The sequence below is a fragment of the Heterodontus francisci genome, chromosome 33, assembly GCF_036365525.1.
Source record: "Heterodontus francisci isolate sHetFra1 chromosome 33, sHetFra1.hap1, whole genome shotgun sequence".
In the NCBI taxonomy this organism is placed as follows: domain Eukaryota; kingdom Metazoa; phylum Chordata; class Chondrichthyes; order Heterodontiformes; family Heterodontidae; genus Heterodontus; species Heterodontus francisci.
The window spans coordinates 16,731,824-16,752,612 of record NC_090403.1 but is presented as its reverse complement, the minus strand read 5'-3'; the positions used below and the strand labels follow the sequence as shown (position 1 = coordinate 16,752,612).

The window sequence follows — 20,789 nt, the reverse complement described above, 5'->3', positions numbered from 1 at the left end:
TCCCTAAATATCTTTGCTTAACAAAAATCTACCTCAGATTTAAAATTAACAACTGTTCTAGCTTCAACTGTTGTTTGTGGGAGAGAGTTCCAAACCTCTACCACCCTTTGTGTGAAGAAGTGCTTCCTAACATCTCTCCTAAACGGTCTGCTCCTCATTTTTAGACTATGCCCCCTAGTTTTAGAATCTCCAACCAGTGGAAATAGCTTATCTTTATTTAGCCTGTCTTTTCCTGTTAATATCTTGAAGACTTTGATCAGATCACCCCTTAACTTTCTGTGAAAACAGGCCTAATTTGTGTAATCTCTCCTCGTAACTTAACCCCTGTAGTCCAGGTATCATTCTTGTAAACCTACGTTGCACTCTCTCCAAGGCCAATATATCCTTCCTAAGGTGTGGTGCCCAGAACTGCTCACAGTACTCCAAGTGGGGTCTAACCAGGGTTTTGTACAGCTGCAGCATAACCTCTGTGTCTTTATACTCCAATCCTCTCGATATAAAGGCTAGCATTCCATTAGCCTTTTTGATTATTTTCTGCACTTGCTCGTGGCATTTTAAAGATCTATGCACCTGACCCCCCAAATCTCTTTGGACTTAACCTCTTCCCATTTAGAAAGTACCCTGCTCTATCCTTTTTTGGTCCAAAATGGATAACCTCACACTTGCCCACATTGAAATCCATCTGCCACAGTTTTGCCCATTCACCTAGTCCGTCAATATTTCTTTGCAATTTTATGCTATCATCTAGACTGTCTACAATGCCGCCTAACTTTGTATCATCAGCAAATTTGGATATATGACTTACTATGCCATCATCCAAGTCGTTAATGAATAATGTGAATAATTGAGGCCCTGACACAGATCCCTGCGGGTCACCACTAGTTACATCCTGCCAATCAGAGTACTTACCCATTATCCCCACTCTCTGTCGCCTACCACTCAACCAACTTCCTAACCATGTCAATAATTTGCCCTCAACTCCATGGGCTTCCACCTTAGTTAACAGTCTCTTATGTGGGACTTTATCAAATGCCTTCTGGAAATCCATATAAATAACATCCATAGACATTCCCCTGTCCACTACCTTAGTCACCTCTTCAAAAAATTCAATGAGGTTTGTCAGGCATGACCTTCCCATCATGAATCCATGCTGGCTGTCCCTGATTAACTGAAAATTTTCTCGGTGTTCAGTCACCCTATCCTTGATTATAGACTCCAGCAACTTGCCCACCACAGATGTCAGACTAACAGGTCTGTAATTTCCTTGGTTCCCCCTTTCACCCTTCTTAAAAAGTGGAGTGACATGTGCAACTTTCCAATCCAGAGGGACCACTCCTGAATCTAGGGAACTCTGAAAAACTATAGTTAGGACATCCCCTACTTCCTTTAACACCCTCGGATGGAAACCGTCAGGTCCTGGGGATTTCTCACTCTTTAGTTCCATTAATTTCCTTGTTACTGATGTTTTACTTACATTAATTGTATTAAGTCCCTGTCCCCTATCGGCTATTAATTTTTTCAGAACTTCCGGCAAGTTATCCTCCTTTTCAACTGTAAATAATGAGGCAAAGTAATTGTTCAACATGTCTGCCATTTCCCCATTATCAATGACAACATCTCCAGTTTCAGCTTTTAGTGGCCTACATTGCTCTTGACCACCCGTTTTCCCTTTATGTAATTATAAAATTACTTCTTATTGATTTTGATGTCCCTTGCAAGTTTCCTTTCATAATCTCTGTTCTTTCATTCTCACCTGAACTTATTCTTTTCTCTCTGAATTTCTTCTCAAATTTACTCCTCATCAGCTCAATGTTGTCCACTGAAGAAGCTCGTCTGATGCTGTGGAAACTGTCCTGGGATTGGACGTGCGTCAGGTTTGTGTTGGCATACCGGAGATCAGGATCCAGTCGCTTCTGTTCCTGGCTGGGGGATGGATAGCTCATAGGCTGAGGGACAGCCTGCACGGCTGACTCATTCCCAAGTTCAATCAGAGCTTCCCGCTCAGGCTGAATGCAGTTCTCACTCAAGGGGCCTCTGAAGTCTTTCATGACCAAGGAGTCCCCGTCTGACTGGAACTGATCATCAATCGCTGCATCCAAACCCTCCTTGGCCAGAGATTGTTGGCTTAAGGTCATTGTGCGAAGAGATGGAAGTTTCAGCTTAAAACCCTTCCCTCGACCTGGTGAGAGAAACAATGAAACACAAGATTAGCTGTCAGTGAGGTAGCATTGGGCATCAGTAGGATCGAGTGTCGGCGGATTGAGTGTCTGTCCAGTGGGATCGAGTGTCAGAGGCATCAAGTCCCAGCAGGGTCAATTGTCGGTGCTGTGGGGCAATGTTTGTGCAGTGAGATTGAGATCAGAGAGCGCAATGCGAGACATCACCTGTGGTTTTACCACCAAAAAAGCTTAGTTTATTTGTCAAAACCCATTTCCTCTTTACAATCCTTCCTTCTATAACTCCCAAACCTGAATACTGTGATACTTTACAATGCCAGCTATAGCTCAGTGGGTAGCAATTCCTGTCTCTGAGCCAGAAAATTGTGGGTTCAAGCCCCCACTCGAGACTTGAACAAATGATTGATGTGCGAGGGGCAAAGTTTAGAGGGGATGTGCGAGGCAAGTTTTTTACACAGAGGGTGGTGAGTGCCTGGAACTTGCTGCCAGGCGAGGTGGTGGAAGCAGATACGATAGCGACGTTTAAGAGACATCTTGACAAATATATGAATAGGAAGGGAAAAGAAGGATATGGGCCCCGGATGTGCAGAAGGTGGTAGTTTAGGCAGGCATCAAGATCGGCGCAGGCTTGGAGGGCCAAATGGCCTGTTCCTGTGCTGTACTGTTCTTTGTTCTTTGACATTCCAGTGCAGTACTGAGGGAGATCTGCACCGTCAGAGGCGCCACCTTTTGGATGAGGTGTTAAACCGAGGCTGCTGTGCTTGCCTAAGTAATAAGTCTTCAAAGTAATTAACCTTATGTGAAATGGTTTGGTACATGAAGACCTGTGATACGAGCAAAATATAAATCTAAGTATTCCTCTCTGTCCACTTGCCAAAACTTAACAATTCATGGAGAAATCTGTCCTGGTTTAGGCACAAATCCATAATGACCACAGGCCAGGTGATGTGGGAAACTGAGGCACCACACTGTAACAAAGAGGGGTGAAGCTCTGAGATTTGGATAGTGTCAGGGGAGCTTTATTCTTATCAAACTCGTGCTGTACCTGCCCTGGGAGTCTTTGATGGGACAGTGTAGCGGAAGCTCTTTAACAAAAATGCCCGAGGCACTTTACAAAGCTCTGTTCCTGTTTCTCTGCCGGGAGGGGTCTTTGTCCAGCCAGTTCCTGACACAGTGGGGTGCTGGTGGACTGATTGCAGCCCCTCTGAGCTTCTGGAACTGGCACATTCCTGGGCTCGGAGTTGCTGCTGATATTGAGTTGACACTTCCTGTGGAAGCCTGACTCGCTGTGAAGCCTGGGCACAGGGTAGGTTCTCCAATAAAGCCTGGCTCGGATATAAAATTAAAACCCGACCCGGTCCCGACCCAACAACAGCCAACCTGAACCTGACCCGGGCCCGAGTCCTTTAATTTTTTTAAATGCCCGATCTGACTCGAAAATAACAAACATATTAGATTAAATGTAGATTAAAACGAAAACAATACGAAACAAAACACTACAGTTCAGCCCGACCCGACCTGACCCGAGCATGAATGCTGGACGCAGAATACAGACCTGACCCGACCGGAACCCGACATGTAGTCAGGTTCGGGTTGGGTAGCCAGGATTTACTCTCCAATATTAGAATAACTTGGAGACTTCCGGCTAATCTTTAGAGGGTTGGCAACCCGTGCGCTGGGCTGAAGAAATCTACCGATCATGCCTCTGTGTGGTACCTACTGGAACTGAACCAGTCCTGGGACAGCCTGTGATTGGCGTTGCCTTTCCCCGACTTGTGCGTAGTGCCCTTCAGCTCCTCAAAGTTCATGATGAACATGGCGACAGCTCCCTCCTCATTCTTGACTGGGACTACATCCACCAGACAGGGCAAGCAGGAGCCTGAAAAACACAGCAGCACACAGTCACAGTCCGCACTGTCTTGGCAATCTGTAGTCTCAGTGGCAGGCTTCCACCTCCCCCACCGCACTCCCCACATTCAGACCATGTTCACTGGCTCAACCCACCGCTCTCAGACACACGCCCACCATACCCCGCACTCCTGCACTGCCCCCCTCCACTGTCCACATTTCACTTCTGTACCTCTAGTGATGCCACACATGGCTGAGCTGCCGGGGGTGCACAGTCTGCGGCTGGGAAGGGCAGAATGTATGTGATAGCCGTAAGGATTCCATCGCTCCCAATCTTAGGCCTTAAGTCCCGTGTCCGGATTATCCCACGTGGGACACTCATTTGTACCGACTCAGTTTCGGCTGTAATTTCTCAGACACAGATCTGGTAAGACAGCGTGTGGCAGCTTTGCCACTTCTTACCAGATTTAGGATGCCGCCTGAACTCAACCCATTCAAATGCATGGAATCATACAGCATAGAAGGAGGCCATTCGGATAATTGTACTGGCTCTTTGAAAGTGCTGTTCGATCAGTCCGGCTCCCCCTGCTCTTTCCCCATGTTTCCTGCCACTAACCTGGGGTACAGCACAACAAGTCGCAGTCACCTCCCACTGACTCGCCCAACTGGTCACTCCTCACACGTGACACAACACAATGACTATCACAGGATATTCAGCTACAAAAGCCTCATGGCCTAGTGCAATCCCGGTGTCACCAGTTGGGTACCTGGATAGTGATCTCCAGGATTCACTGGGATATCGGTCACCAGGATAGTGATCGCTGGAGGCAGGGAGAGGGGGCTTTGTTAAACTACAACACAACAACAACTTGTATTTATATAGGGCCTTTAACATAATAAAACATCCCAAGGTGTTTCACAAGAGTGTTCTGAAGCAGAATTAGACACGAACCACATAAGGCAATATGAGGTCAGATGGCCAACAGCTTGGTCAAAGAGGTAGGTTTTAAGGAGTATCTTAAAGGAGGAAAGCAAGGTGGAGAGGTGTAGGTAGGGAATTCCAGAGTTTAGGGCCTAGGCTATTGAAGGCGCAGCCACCAATGATGCAGCAATGGAAATTGGGGAAGTTAAAGAGGCCAGAGTTAGAGCAGTGCAGATATCTCAGAGAGTTGTGGGGCTGGAGGGGATTACAGAGATAGGGAGCAGCGAGGCCATGGAGGGATTTGAAAACAAGGACATGAATTTTAAAATCCAGGTGTTGCAAGACCAGGAGCCAATGTAGGTCAGCGAGCACAGGGGTGATGTGTGAATGGGACTTTTTCGAGTGAGAACAGCAGAGTGAGAACAGGATGACTTCAAGTCTATGGAGGGTAGAATGTGAGAGATACATAGTACAGTTGGCACAGTGGTGGGGGGGGGGTGAATTTTTTCCCAAGTGTTTGTCCCCCTTCACCCCCCCTCATTTTCTCTTGTAATTGTTCTCAAGCTCATTAAACCATTCCCTGGCTACTGGCTTCCGTACCACCTTCAGTAACCTCGGCTGTGACTGCCTTGCCTGAATCGGCCGTCCAAGCTGCAGTGAAACCAGACTTTCCACTAGGGGGCGGCCAGACTCCACGGCCGAGGATTTTCTCAGATGAATTGACCAGTAACTCATCTCCTGTGGCACTGTTCGCCAACAAAATGAGAATAAAATTTATTTCTCTTTCCTTGTATTTGTTTCTCTGTTCAACTTCCACACTCAAATTCTCTCTGTTTTCCTCAACAATATCTTTCTGTTTATATTTCACTCTTTCTGCCTCCTCTCCCTTGTGTGCTCTCTCACTTTCTCTCATATCTCTCACTTAGTGCAATTATAGAGAAGAGAGAAAAGAAGGGGAATGGACTGATATGGATTACAGAATTATCAATGAATAACAGACAGAGAGAGGCACTGAGAAGTCGGACATAGAGAGAGAGAGACACACACACACACAGTTAGTAAAAAAAACAGAGACTGACGGTGAGAGATATATTATATATGGATGGTTAGATGATAGTGTCAGGCAAGCCCCCCACCTGCCAAGAATGAGGAAAGTTAATTTCGCCACATGAACATTGATTTTGAAACTATTGTTGGTAAAGAAAGAACTTGCTTTGAAAAACAATTGGAGACTTTGGCTGGAGAGAGACATTAGTATATCAACAGACAGTACTTCACAGGACAAAGGAGCTATTCCCTGCTCCAATTTAATCCACAATGGATTTTTGATTATCAGACATTGAAGTGGAAAGGCTAGCATTCCAGGTTAACTACTAAGATGGCCAAATATACAAACAGGCATGGTCAGACCAGTTTAGTCACATGACTGTTGGAGTTTTTTGAATTCGAACTTCCAACAATATGGGCGGCACAGTGGCTATCACCGCAGCCTCACAGCTCCAGGGACCCGGGTTCAATACTAGGTACTGCCTGTGTGGAGTTTGCAAGTTCTCCTTGTGACCGCGTGGGTTTCCTCCCACCACCGAAGACTTGCAGGTGATAGGTAAGTTGACCATTGTAAATTGCCCCTAGTGTAGGTAGGTGGTGGGGAATATGGGATTACTGTAGGGTTAGTATAAATGGGTGGTTCTTGGTCGGCACAGACTCGGTGGGCTGAAGGGCCTGTTTCAATGCTGTATCTCTAAATAAATAAAAAAACAAGGAATTTAATATCAGAAAGCTGTTTTCTCCTGGACTGAGAACACCTCTTTCCTATCTGCTCTCATCTCACTCTCACCTGCTTCAGAAACCATTGAAGACACATGAACCCCAAGAGAAGAAAAGTCTCCTACTGTGAACAAGGTTTAAGAAGAATACTGGGCCCCAATGAAAAGTAAGACTACCTACAATCAAGGACCCTACAGTGAGCTCAAAGCACAGTAAATAAAAATAAAAACCCTCTTCAGAGATTGCCTCAAACCTCTCCATTTTATTTTTCTTCTTTCTTCTGTCTCTATTTGCATGTGGGTATCACGTGTGCGTGCTAGCGTGGGCATGGCGTGCATCCGTATGTGTTAACCATATTAGAGTTTAAGTTTAAGTTTTAATAAATTTCACTTTTCTTCTTTAAACCTAAAGGAAACCTGGTGTGCTCATTTCTTTGCCTTATAATTGGAAAGCTGTGAACAAGGATTCACAAAGGGGGAGCTCAAAACACAGAGTGTTTAAAATTAAACCCTATTACAGTAAGACCAGGTGAAGACAGTAAAAGACCCCTAGACACCTTTCTCACTTGGTCGTAACAATAGACTCAGGGAGAGGGACTGAGAGGAGGAGAGACAGAGAAGGGAGAGAAAGAAAAGGATAGTCAGAGCACGTTAGAGGCAGAAAAACAGGGGCAGGGAGAGAGGGGCTGAGAGAAAGAGAAAGGCGGGAGGAAGAGTAACAGACAAAAAGTCAAAGACAGAGAAAAGCTAAATGGAAAGAGAGAGAGACAGAAGACAGGACAGTGTGCAATCGAGGAAGGGAGACAGACACAGATAAACACACCAGGATGATTTGAAATTTCACCAATAGTTACCCCCTACCCCAACCATCCTAATGAAAGGAAAATGAGGTGAGTGTAATGTGTGTCTGATTCTCTATCTCTGAGACTGGATATCAGCCCAAAGACACAGTGAAGGGAAACAGATCAATTCAGCTTCATTCATCGTACCAAACCTTTCTTCATTATTTTTGTGCAGGCAGCCCAGAGTAGAGACAAATATCTGGAGAGGAAACTATGAGTGATTGAAAATAACCCAACAGGCAAGCCTCTCTCCCCTCTGTGACTGGGGCAGTGCAGTTATTCATTTCCCTCTTGTGCATCCCGAAATTTAATCACTCCACCATTGGTGGACACGCCTTCTGTTTCCTAAACCCCAAGTTCTGGAATTCCCTCCCTACACCTCTCCGCCTCTCCACCTCACATTCCTCCTTTAAGACACTCCTTAAAACCTACCTCTTTGACCAAGCTTTTGGTCACCTGACCTCATGGCCAGGATTTCATGGGACACGGCGGGAAAGTTAAGGTGGAACTGCAAGTGGGTGTTGAAGGCCCTCCCGCTCCGACTCTGGTTCCTATTGGAATCTCGCGCCTGCTGACAAATTAATGACCAGCAGGCGGGGTGGCCAACCACTCAGTGGCTGGAGGCAGGCCTTGGGATGGTGGCTGCATTGTCAGCTAATGCAGAAGGAAGAGCTGGGACATTTGTAAAGGGCCGCCAGCACCTGAGCCCTGCATCAAACTGTGGCCAGCAGGAAACTGCAATCAGTGGCCACCCTCCTGAGCCAGAAACCAGACCCCTTCAGCCCGAGGCCACCCTCTTCAACCAGCATCCAGAACCCTTTAGCCTCCAGCCAAGGAACTCCATCAGCCTGCATGATGTTCATGCCACCTGGGCCCTGCCACTACAACAGGGGCACCCTCCCAGTGGGTGCTGAAATGTTATGCAGCCATTCCCTCACAGGCCACTCTCCAGTGAGTCTCCTGATGGGAGGACTGACTTCTCAAGGGTGCCTCAACCCCAAATAAATGTTTGCCCCACTCCATGTTTGCAATGAAAGTGAAAGACCTCACTGCACAGCTGCCGGGTGCAGCAACACCAATAGCTGACACTCCATTGCTGCCCTTTAAAGGTTCCCCAGGCCCTGACCCACTGTGGTGCCCGCGCACCACTCGAAAAATTCAGAGGGGCTCGTAAGATCAGTTTCAATTGCCCCCTTAATCGTCTAAATTACCTTTTAATTGCCCATTTTCGAAACTCGAGTGGAGTCCCCATGCAACTTGCCGTCCGGCACTCCTGAAATTGCGTCCCAGCGTGATGACGTCGGGGGTCCGACCTGATGACCTCACACATAACCTTATGGCTCTCCCCTCCGTCCCCCACCCCACCTCCCTCCGTGTCTGCTTTTACCCTGTAAAATCCTGGCCAATATCTCCTTTTGTGGTTTGGTGTCAACTTTGTTTTATAATGTTCCTTGGGACATTTTACTACTTTAAAGACACTATATAAACAAAAGTTCTTGTTGTTGGTGTTGTACCCCCCGGTATGGCCCCCTGCCCCTCTCCTGCTGCTGTTAAAATGATGTAAAGTAAACTCAGTAAAAAGCTGCCAGTCTGAGCTGAGCACAGCACTGATTCGGGACAGCACAATTCCCCCAGAAAGCCAGTTCACCAGTGGCTAGAGCTCAAAAACCTGCCCCTTAAACCCATTATTGACCAGTGATGGCCTTTGTGGAGGTGTAAAAATGTTGTAAAGATGAAGACTGATTGAAAAAATATAACAAATGGGGCACAGTCACTGATCCTGAAAATATCAAGAATCATCCATTGCATTTTGAAGTCAGAATATTTCCCTCAGACTGCAAAGTGGCAGTGGCCTGGTATCAAAAAAATTACATTTTCAACAAATTTAGATTCCGAGAATATTTAGGGAGCTGAGGCGAGAATTCAACAAACATTCGACAAGGACCCACAGCCTAGAGATGTCATCCCCAGAGGCTGCCTGTGCAGTAGAGTGGGTCCCACATTTTCCAGTTTGCGATCATCACCGACGATCGAGGAGACTGAGTGCCAGACAGAGTGAACAATTCACACACAGCAAACCCAATCAGAGAGAGGCTTCCATATTTCCAGGGTAGAGGGTGCTTTGAAATAGTCCCATGGGATGGCTTTACATCCACTTGAGCAGACAGGGCCTTGGTTTACCATCTCTGAAAGACAGCATCTCTGACATTCCAGCACTCCCTCAGTGCTGCCCCTCTGCCTCAGTGCTGCCCCTCTGCCTCAGTGCTGCCCCTCTGCCTCAGTGCTGCCTCTCTGCCTCAGTGCTGCCCCTCTGCCTCAGTGCTGCCCCTCTGCCTCAGTGCTGCCCCTCTGCCTCAGTGCTGCCCCTCTGCCTCGGTGCTGACCCTCTGCCTCGGTGCTGACCCTCTGATCGTGCAGCCTCCCCCCCACAATAGTGCCACACAGAAAGAATGTAATTGCACTAGAGAGGAGACAGAGGAGATTTACGAGGATGTTGTCAGGACTGGAAAAATGCAGCTATGAGGAAAGATTGGATAGGCTGGGGTTGTTCTCCTTGGAACAGAGAAGGCTAAGGGGAGATCTGATTGAGATGTACAAAATTTTGAGGGTCCTGAATAGATTGGAGGTGAAGGGTCTGTTCACCTTTGCAGAGAGGTCAGTGAAAAGGGGGCACAGATGTATAGTGATTGACAGAAAAATTAGAGGGGAGATGAGGATAAGCTTTTTCACCCAGAGGGTGGTGATTGTCTGGAACTCACTGCCTGAAAGGGTCATTGAGGCAGAAACCCTCAACTCATTCAAAAGGAGTCTGGATATGCACCTCCAGTGCTGTAATTGCAGGGCTCGGGACCAAATGCTGGAAGGTGGGATTAGAATAAGTGGATCGTTTTTCAGCCGGCACAGACACGATGGGCCAAGTGGCCTCTTTCTGTGCCTTAAACTTTCTATGATTCTATTCTATTTCCTCAGTACTGACCCTCCCACAGTGCAACACTCCCTCAGCATGGCCCCTCTGACAGTGCAGCACTCCCTCAGCACTGCCCCTTTGACAGTGCAGCACTCCCTCAGTACTGACCCTTTGACAGTGCAGCACTCCCTTAGCACTGTCCCTTTGACAGTGCAGCACTCCCTCAGCACTGCCCCATTGACAGTGCAGCACTCCCTTAGCACTGCCCCTTTGACAGTGCAGCACTCCCTCAGTACTGCCCCTTTGACAGTGCAGCCCTCCCTCAGTGCAGCACTCCCTTAGCACTGCCCCTCTGACAGTGCAGCACTCCCTCAGCACTGCCCCTTTGACAGTGCAGCCCTCCCTCAGTACTGACCCTTTGACAGTGCAGCACTCCCTTAGCACTGTCCCTTTGACAGTGCAGCACTCCCTCAGCACTGCCCCATTGACAGTGCAGCACTCCCTTAGCACTGCCCCTTTGACAGTGCAGCACTCCCTCAGTACTGCCCCTTTGACAGTGCAGCCCTCCCTCAGTGCAGCACTCCCTTAGCACTGCCCCTTTGACAGTGCAGCACTCCCTCAGTACTGTACTGCAGTGTCCACCCGGATTTTGTGCACAAATCTCTGACATGGGATTTGAACACCCAATTTTCTGACTCAGGAGGTGAATGTGCTGCCAACTGAACCACGGCTGAAACCTGTGTTAAGGACTGGGATTCGGCACTGACACTGCCAATGTCTGTGGGATTGGAGGATGATCATTTATTTTCAGCAATGGCAGTTGTTGATTGTATCACCAGGAATCCACACCAGGCATCTGCCCTACCAGAGGAGGTTGGAGATTGTAGCCAAGGTGCTGGATCTGGGTGTTGGGGGATAGGAAAGGGCCCACTACCCTTTCCCTTGGAAGAGAAGCTGCCAATCTCTCTCTGGCCCTGCCCCCTTTTTAAGGGAGCCAAAAGAAAATGGTGATATTTCTTAACCGTGTGGGAGGCCGAGCCTGGAGTCCCAGGTGGGCCTGCCACCTGCTGCTTGTTGGGTCAGTAATACCTCCTGCCAAAAAGGCCCACAGGAAATGTCAGGGGACTGCTAGGGCCTAGCCTATGTGGCCCCAGCCTAACCTGTGGATTCTCACTGGAATTACAACGGGAATGCTGTGGATGTTTGGTCCTGGTGTATTTTTTGTTGCCCTTTGCCCCATGTCTGTTCCTCCTCACGTGGAATATTCCTCAGAAGTCTCCACAGGACCTGTACTGTGCCAGGAAATGTTGTCCCTCTGCTCAGGAAGTGAGGTCGCCTAAGGAAGAAGGATGAATTTCCCTTCCTCACCTCTCATGGATCCAGACAGTGATTCTACAACAAGACTGCAATTGGATCTTGAACCTCGTGGCCCAATGCCGCAAGCTCTGCAGCTCAGTTCCTAGGCAGCTGAAAAGAATTTTAGGATAAGCAGAAATGGGGACTCTCAGCTGTGGCTCAATGGGTAGCACTTTTGCTTTTGAATCTGATGGTTGTGGGTTCAAATCCCACGCGAAAGACCTGAACGCAGTATCTAGGCTGACACGCCAGTGCAGTACTGAGGAAGTGCTGCACCGTCAGAGCTGCAATCTTTCAGATAAGATTCCCACCTGCCCTATCAGGTGGATATAAAAGACCCCACAACTGCTATGCCAACAAATGTAGCGGCATTCTCCCTGGTGTCCTGGCCAATGATTATTCCATAGCCAACATCACCAAAACAGATTATCTAGTCATCTATTTTATTGCTGTTTTTTGGGATCTTGCTGTGTGCAAGATTAGCTGACATGCTTCCTACAACAGTGATTACATCCTGAGGTTGTGAAAGGTGCTATATAAATGCAAGTTCTTTCTTTTCCTTCCCTGTTGTCCTCAAGCCTCCTGCCCTGGGAATTCTGGCAGGGAGGGGCGGGGTGAAGCGGAGTTGGCCACTCTCTAATGGACCGATACTGGGCCTGCCCCTTTAATGAGTACAAGGACAGAGTGAAGTGGCCTATTATATTTGTCTTGCTTACCAATATCACCCCTCAGATGTTGACTACTCGAGCACAGATAGTGCAAGATCGGCCATGATCTAAGTGAATGGTGGCAACGCCTGTGTGTGCCTATCCCCAGCTCCCACATGATAATAGATACATCTCCAGCATGATTCCTCAAGCAAACTAAAACCCACTCCCAAAGTTATCGAGCACAGCTCGGTAACCCACTCACAAGAATTCTCAGTGGATTTCTTTAAATGAATTAAATCTGTCACTACTCCAAACTCAGGCCCTGACTATTCTGCAATTACAGTGCGAGAGAATTCAAATGAAGCCAGCTATCTATTCATAGCAGGGACAGATCTTTAGCTCAGCCACCAGCAACAACTAATGCTGAAGAAAATAAATCTTCACATGAGACAACTGTCAGCTTGTTCCAGAAAGTTCCAAATAAGGAAATGAAAAGTCATCTAAAGCTGGCATTGTTACAGTTTACTTGTTCAAAATGAATTCTTCAGGGACAAACAGTAAACAAAACCCACCTATAACTGCATCAGAAACCATTGCGCATCTGAAAGCACATCTGCCCAGGTTTGTGATAAGCCTGCAGTGGGAGAAAGTTACATCTGACTGGTTCCATCGAATTGCCTTCACTCCAGAAACCGTGCTGACTGACTGACTGATATTGACGCTTCCAATCCCAATGAAAGAAAACAGATTTTTCTTGCAAAACCCTGAGAAGCTCACACCTGAATTAAAACGCTGATGGTGTTAGTATATGTTTACTCCACAACTAACCTGCCCTGGGAGTGTTTGATGGGGACAGTGTAGACTGAGTTTTACTCTGTATCTAACCCCTTTTTTAAAATCTAACCCTGTTTTTTTTCCTTTTTTTATGGGAGTGTTTGATGGGGACAATATAGAGGGAGCTTTACTCTGTATCTAGCCCTGTTTTTTTTGAAGGTGGTCTTTATACCTCAGGCCCCTTTTATGTATGTTATGTCGAGGGGGCCTTTATTCCTCAGGCCCCCTTTATATACATTTTAAAAATAACTTCATTAAAATCGAATAAATAAACCAAAAACTCAAATTAAAATGCCATTCTTGGCATCAATGATGCACTCCAGCCCCTGTGGTGTCCACCAGTTGCAGAAGGCCTCATGCTCCTTCTCCAGGGACACTCGGGCGCAAACGTAACCGCGGAAGAGGGGCAGGCAATCAGGGTGGACGGACCCCCCCACCCCAACGGCCCACAGCCTGGACCTGTGAATTGCCACCTTGGCCAGGCCCAGGAGCAGACCGACGAGGAGATCCTCCTCCCGGCCCATGCCCCTCCGCACCGGGTGCCCAAAGATCAGGAGCATGGGACTGAAGTGCAGCCAGAACTTGAGGAGCAGCCCCTTAAAATACTCAAAGAGGGGCTGCAACCTCGCACACTCCATATATGCATAGAACACGGACTCGCCCAGGCCGCAGAAATTACAGGATACCTGAGAGGTATCTAACCCCGTTTTTTTTTCTTCTGAATGGGAGGGGGCCAAGGTTTGATGGGACAGTGTAGAGGGAGCTTTACTCTGTATCTAACCCCATTTTTTTCTTCTTCTCAAGGTGGCTTTTATACCCCAGGCCCCTTTTATGTATTTTATGTCGAGGGGGCCTTTATCTTCCAGGCCCCCTTCTTAGACATTTTAAAATAACTTTATTAAAGAACAGATAAATAAAACAAAAACTCAAATCGAAATGCCATTCTCGGCGGCAATGATGCACTCCAGCCCCTGCAGTGCCCACCGGTTGCCTCAAGCGTGCCGGTGGACACGGCATGCTCCTTCTCCACGGACACCCGGTCACGAATGTAACCTCGGAAGAGGGGCAGGCAATCTGGGCAGCCTGGACCTGTGAATTGCCACCTTGGCCAGGCCCAGGAGCAGACTGACGAGGAGATCCTCCTCCTGGCCCACGCCCCTCCGTACCAGGTGACCAAAGATCAGGAGCGTGGGGCTGAAGTGCAACCAAAACTTGAGGAGCAGCCCCTTCAAATACTCAAAGAGGGGCTGCAACCTCGCACATTTCATATATACATGGAACACGGACTCGTCCAGGCTGCAGCAATTACAGGATACCCGAGAGGTATCTAACCCTGTGCTGTACCTGCCCTGTGAGTGTTTGATAGGGACAGTGTGGAGGGAGTTTTATTCTGTATCTAACCCGTGCTGTTCCTACAGTTCGATCTTTTAAACTGTTTTACTGCCTCGATGGATATGAGGTCTGAGTTCCAATAACTGATGTGCCTCAGGCTTCACCATTCAGACAGAGGGAGTGATCCTTCCGGCCTCTGCCCTCCACGCAGTCACTCGGATATCTAGGACACAGCCCTTGAAGCAACTCAGATTAAAGTTACCCAATCAGATTTTCCCAAATATGATCTGATAGATAAGGAGTTGACCACACAGAATGGATGTTGTCCAGTGAAGTGTCCAATCAGAAGCACCCTCCACTCTGTCACATCAATGTGACTCAGCCCCAATCTCAGAATGAAGTTTCCAACGGCATCAGGGTCATTTTCCCAAATTCCCCCTTCCCACCATCCTCTGATCCATCTGAATGAGATGGCCGGCTAAAGGGCTGTGTTGTGCTGTCGGCCCAAGGCTATTGGGAACTGGGCTGAGACTGACCAACGTCAAGTCACATCTTATGGACTGGAAACAAACTCACAATTAGAACAAAATAGCTCGTTCACCAAGTTCATCACTGTGACATGAAAACATTTTCACTGCTCTGCCTAATTTTGGAAATAGTCGCTACATTTTATTTTCAGTGTTTGTGATGTGAATCATACATTTTTGATGTAAAAACTTCAACTGAAGAGTGAGTCATTGTCTCTGCAGACAGCTCATTCCAAACTTTAAATGACTGAAGCACAAAGGGAGATTGAAATTAAAGCAGGGGCCTCTTTTGTCATTAAAGAACGCAATTTAATTTGTAGGAGACAAGGGAAACCCCGAGGTGGGGGAGTGGAAGAGGGAAAGATTGCTTTTTGTGTCTGTGCAAATTTCCCAATCAAAAAGGTTAATGAAACGTTGGGCTTTACCTCTCGGAGTCTGGATAATTAAGGGGAGGAAGTGATGCTTCAGTTATACAGAGCCTTGGCCAGACCCCCATCTGGAGTATTGCGTTCAGTCTGGGCACTGCACCTCAGGAAGAATATGTTGGTCTTGGAGAGAGTGCAGAAGCGATCACAAGACTGATACCAGGAGTTCAAGAGTTAGATTGTGAGGTTTGCTTGCATTCTCTTCAGTTTAGAAGGTTGAGGGCTGTTCTGATCGAGGTATTTAAAGTGATTAAAGGATTCCATACAGTAGATACAGATAAGCTATTTACTCCGGTGGCTAAGTCCAGAACAAGGTGGGGACAATCTTAAAATTAGAGTTAGACCATTCAGGGGTGATGTCAGGAAGCACTTCTTCACACTGTGGAAATCTGGAACTCTCTCCCCTAAAAGGCTGTTGATGTTGGGGGTCAATTGAAATTTTCAATTTTGAGATCAATAAAAATCTATCAGGTCTGGGTATCGAAGGGAGTGGAGCAAAGGTGGAGACATGGAGTTCAGATACAAATCAGCCACGATCTAATAAAATGGCAGAAAGGGCTTGAAGGGCTGAATAGCCTCCTCCTGTTCCTATGTTTTTAGAATGGCAATGTAGTGCTGATTTTGATTTGTGATGTCACACATGGAGGGAATGCGGGTGGGGAAGGGGAGCAAGGGTGAGAATGATGTTGCATCAATAGGTGCTTCTCCTGTAAATTCTGACCATATACAGGGATTATCTTTAACCCAAATGAAATGTAACGCAGTAATCTACAAACCAACATGGAATATATTACCACAAACATTGCATCAAGAAAAAAAAAAATCGCTTCTCTGTACCATGCTATGTCAGAAGATGAAGACTGAAAGACTACTAGTCCAGGCTGGATATCAAAACTGGTGCAAGAGTTGGGAGGTAACCTCACAGGGTGGGGGAGGGGGAGAATGTGGGTCGTCACCTCCCTCTCTATAGTCAGATTGCCAACTCCAGTTGGACGTTTTCCTGAATGTTTCATCACATGACCTCCCACCTCCAATCGCCCTGCCCCCCCACACTATCGGTCGCCCAACAGTCCCTCCTGTGCTGATCGGAACACTAACGGCATCTTCATTCCCTGATTGGACGATCTTGGACCGTCAGTCAAACAGTCTTTTTTTAAAAACCCGTCTCCAATATTTCCATAAATCAATAAACAAAAGATTTCCAAGAAAATGAAAAAAAAAAACAATTTTCTTTCACACTACGAATTTTCTCCCAGTTTGTTTGCTGTGGTCTGATGGAGATTAATTGATCATTCCTGGTGAGTTCAGGCCTAGCTGGAGGGCTGGTAACATTAACCGCTACCTAAAGCTGGTTAGATTCTAACCCCAAAGCCACCAAACACCAAGGGTCCTTTTTAAAATGGTGCCAGTTTCTTACAGGTTGGAATGGCATGTGGCTGCAAAGCACTTTGGGAAATCCTGAGGTTGTTATATAAACACAATTTCTTCCTTTAGGATTTTTTTTTGCTCTGATTGGTAGCGTTGGATGCTAAAGCTGGGCCCAATTGCGTTTAGGGAGAGAGTTATGGAGAGGAAGACTGAGGTAGCTGAAGCCTGACCATCAATGGAGGGGTGAGGGTGCAGGGAGACGAACAGAATTCTGCAGTTATGGTTCAAAGGACAATGTATCCACAGGGATTCACAAGAAGATCTGTACAAACGTACTCAGGAAAAAAAAATAGCATGGCAACTGAAGACGTCTCTGCCCACATGCAGCAAGACCTGGACAACATTCAGGCTTGGGCTGATAGGTGACAAGTAACATCCGCGCCACACAAATGCCAGGCAATGGCCATCGCCAACAAGAGAGAATCTAACCATCTCCCCTTGACGTTCAGTGGCATTACCATCGGTGAATCCCCAACTATCAACATCCTGGGGGTTAGCATTGACCAGAAACATAACTGGACCAGCCACATAAATACTGTGGCTACAAGAGAAGGTCAGAGGCTGGGAATTCTGTGGCGAGTAACTCACCTCCTGACTCCCCAAAGCCTGTCCATCATCTACAAGGCACAAGTCAGGAGTGTGATGGAATACTCTCCACTTGCCTGGATGGGTGCAGCTCCAACAACACTCAAGAAGCTCGACACCATCCAGGATAAAGCAGCCCTCTTGATTGGCAACCCATCCAATACATTAAAGATTCACTCCCTCCACCACCGGATATATGGTGTTAATTGGTGAAGTGTGACTTTTTACAATGGATATCTGCACTGATTCAAACCCACAGTGCAGTTTACATTCACAAGGAAAAACTAGCTCACTCGTACATCTGCTCCCATCTCTGCCACTCAACAGACCAGAAGTTGGTGCAGGTTTACCTGGACTGAGGGTTCATTGATTTAACTGTGTTAAATAAATATTTTTTTCTTTTGAAGTAGTTTAAAGCGGCAAAAGAGTGAGTCAACAGCATCAACACCAAACCATACAATGAACATTCAGATCCACCCCTTCACATATCTTTTCCTCTTTCAGATGCTAATTAAGCTGCTGTACATACCAAGCGCATGGGTAAGGCTTCCACTGCTATGTTCAGACTGGCCAAGAGAGTGTGGGAAAATGGCGCACTGACACGGAACACAAAAGTCCGAGTGTATCAGGCCTGTGTCCTCAGTACCTTGCTCTACGGCAGCGAGGCCTGGACAACGTATGCCAGCCAAGAGCGACGTCTCAATTCATTCCATCTTCGCTGCCTTCGGAGAATACTTGGCATCAGGTGGCAGGACTATATCTCCAACACAGAAGTCCTTGAAGCGGCCAACATCCCCAGCTTATACACACTACTGAGTCAGCGGCGCTTGAGATGGCTTGGCCATGTGAGCCGCATGGAAGATGGCAGGATCCCCAAAGACACATTGTACAGCGAGCTCGCCACTGGTATCAGACCCACCGGCCGTCCATGTCTCCGTTATAAAGACGTCTGCAAACGCGACATGAAATCGTGTGACATTGATCACAAGTCGTGGGAGTCAGTTGCCAGCATTCGCCAGAGCTGGCGGGCAGCCATAAAGACAGGGCTAAATTGTGGCGAGTCGAAGAGACTTAGTAGTTGGCAGGAAAAAAGACAGAGGCGCAAGGGGAGAGCCAACTGTGCAACAGCCCCAACAAACAAATTTCGCTGCAGCACCTGTGGAAGAGCCTGTCACTCCAGAATTGGCCTTTATAGCCACTCCAGGCGCTGCTTCACAAACCACTGACCACCTCCAGGCGCGTATCCATTGTCTCTCGAGATAAGGAGGCCCAAAAGAAAAGAACATACCAAAGCATTTTTGTTGTTATAAGCTTTAGGGTTATCCAACCTTGTCGGGCGGAAGGCTGCATTACGATTTTTGCTCGGCCCAGGGGGGCTAGTGAGCAAATTTTGAAAGATGAAGGCATTAAAAATTTATCTTACTAATAAAAACAACAAATGTGCATTTTTGCGAAGAAGCTTTCAATGAGAAGACTAATTTATTGACTTACTTTCTCGTCACTATATTGAAAACTGATTTAGTGACATTCCTGGCATTGTTTTTGCTTGCATAAGTAGTCACTCTCTACCCACACACTTGATGTCACGATGCAGAGTATTCTGGATAGATATCCATCTGTCAGGAGTGATCTTGATCTCTCTCCCTGTGTTCCCCCTCTCTATTTTCCCCTTCTCTCTCTGTCCCCCTGGCTCTCTCTCCCTCTGTCTGACATTGGACTGAGTGGGAGTGCTCAGCACAGCAGCTTTGTGCTCGGTCAGTTTGGTAAAAAACACTGCGCTGAGTTTCACAGCTCAGCCGCTGAAGCAGGAACGCGCTTCCCAACATTTGACAGATTCGGGGTTTTCCGGTGGGCTTTTTAAAAAAGTCGGAAAACCCCAAATTTGTTAAAGTTGGGAAGTGTATTCCTGCTTCAGCCCCTGAGCTGTGAAACTCAGCGCGATGCTTTTAAAAAGGCCGGTCTGCAAGAGGATGACGAGGGGAAATTTCCCATCTCCAGTCACGGAGCCCTGGGGTGGATGAGGAATGACCTCGGGTACAGTTTACACTTGCAGGCTGGATGAAAACCTTTGGCGGGCTGGATCCTGGCCTGCAAGCCGTATGTTGTACAAACTTGCTTTAAAACATCAGGCTGAAAATTTCAGTCAGTATAATGACAAACAAAACTGTAACTGCTCTTGCAGTAAATACACTTTCCCAAAGGTCAACAGCCAGGAATGTTCCAGACAGTTTATTTTATGCCTTTGACAAGGTCCCTCATGGCAGACTGTTACAAAAGGTGAAGTCACACGGGATCAGATGTGAGCTGGCAAGATGGATACAGAACTGGCTCAGTCATAGAAGACAGAGGGTAGCAGTGGAAGGGTGCTTTTCTGAATGGAGGGATGTGACTAGTGGTGTTCCGCAGGGATCAGTGCTGGGACCTTTGCTGTTTGTAGTATATATAAATGATTTGGAGGAAAATGTAGCTGGTCTGATTAGTAAGTTTGCGGATGACACAAAGATTGGTGGAGTTGCGGATAGTGATGAGGATTGTCAGAGGATACAGCAGGATATAGATCGGTTGGAGACTTGGGCGGAGAAATGGCAGATGGAGTTTAATTCGGACAAATGTGAGGTAATGCATTTTGGAAGGTCTAATGCAGGTGGGAAGTATACAGTAAATGGCAGAAACCTTAGGAGTATTGACAGGCAGAGAGATCTGGGCGTACAGGTCCACAGGTCACTGAAAGTGGCAAAGCAGGTGGATAAGGTAGTCAAGAAGGCATACAGCATGCTTGCCTTCATCGGTTGGGGCATAGAGTATAAAAATAGACAAGTCATGCTGCAGCTGTACAGAACTTTAGTTAGGCCACACTTAGAATATTGCGTTCAATTCTGGTTGCCACACTACCAGAAGGACGTGGAGGCTTTGAAGAGGGTACAGAAGAGGTTTACCAGGATGTTGCCTGGTCTGGAGGGCATTAGCTATGAGGAGAGGTTGGATAAACTTGGATTGTTTTCACTGGAACGACGGAGGTGGAGGGGTGACATGATAGAGGTTTACAAAGTTATGAGCGGCATGGACAGAGTGGATAGTCAGAAGCTTTTTCCCAGGGTGGAAGAGTCAGTTACTAGGGGACATAGGTTTAAGGTGAGAGGGGCAAAGTTTAGAGGGGATGTGCGAGGCAAGTTTTTTTACACAGGAGGG

At 47.1% G+C, this 20,789-nt stretch overlaps 1 protein-coding gene across 1 annotated transcript in view; it reads right to left on the bottom strand.

The window, feature by feature from the left end:
• The window catches only part of kcnh6a (potassium voltage-gated channel, subfamily H (eag-related), member 6a), a 262,695-nt gene that overhangs the window by 140,853 nt on the left and 101,053 nt on the right, over positions 1 to 20,789 (bottom strand). Inside the window, exons 3-4 of the mRNA XM_068012928.1 lie at positions 3,898 to 4,056; positions 1,754 to 2,179 (exon numbers count right to left, since the gene is read on the bottom strand). Of these exons, the coding sequence (XP_067869029.1) occupies positions 1,754 to 2,179; positions 3,898 to 4,056 (585 nt within the window). The remainder of the gene's footprint in view (positions 1 to 1,753; positions 2,180 to 3,897; positions 4,057 to 20,789) is intronic.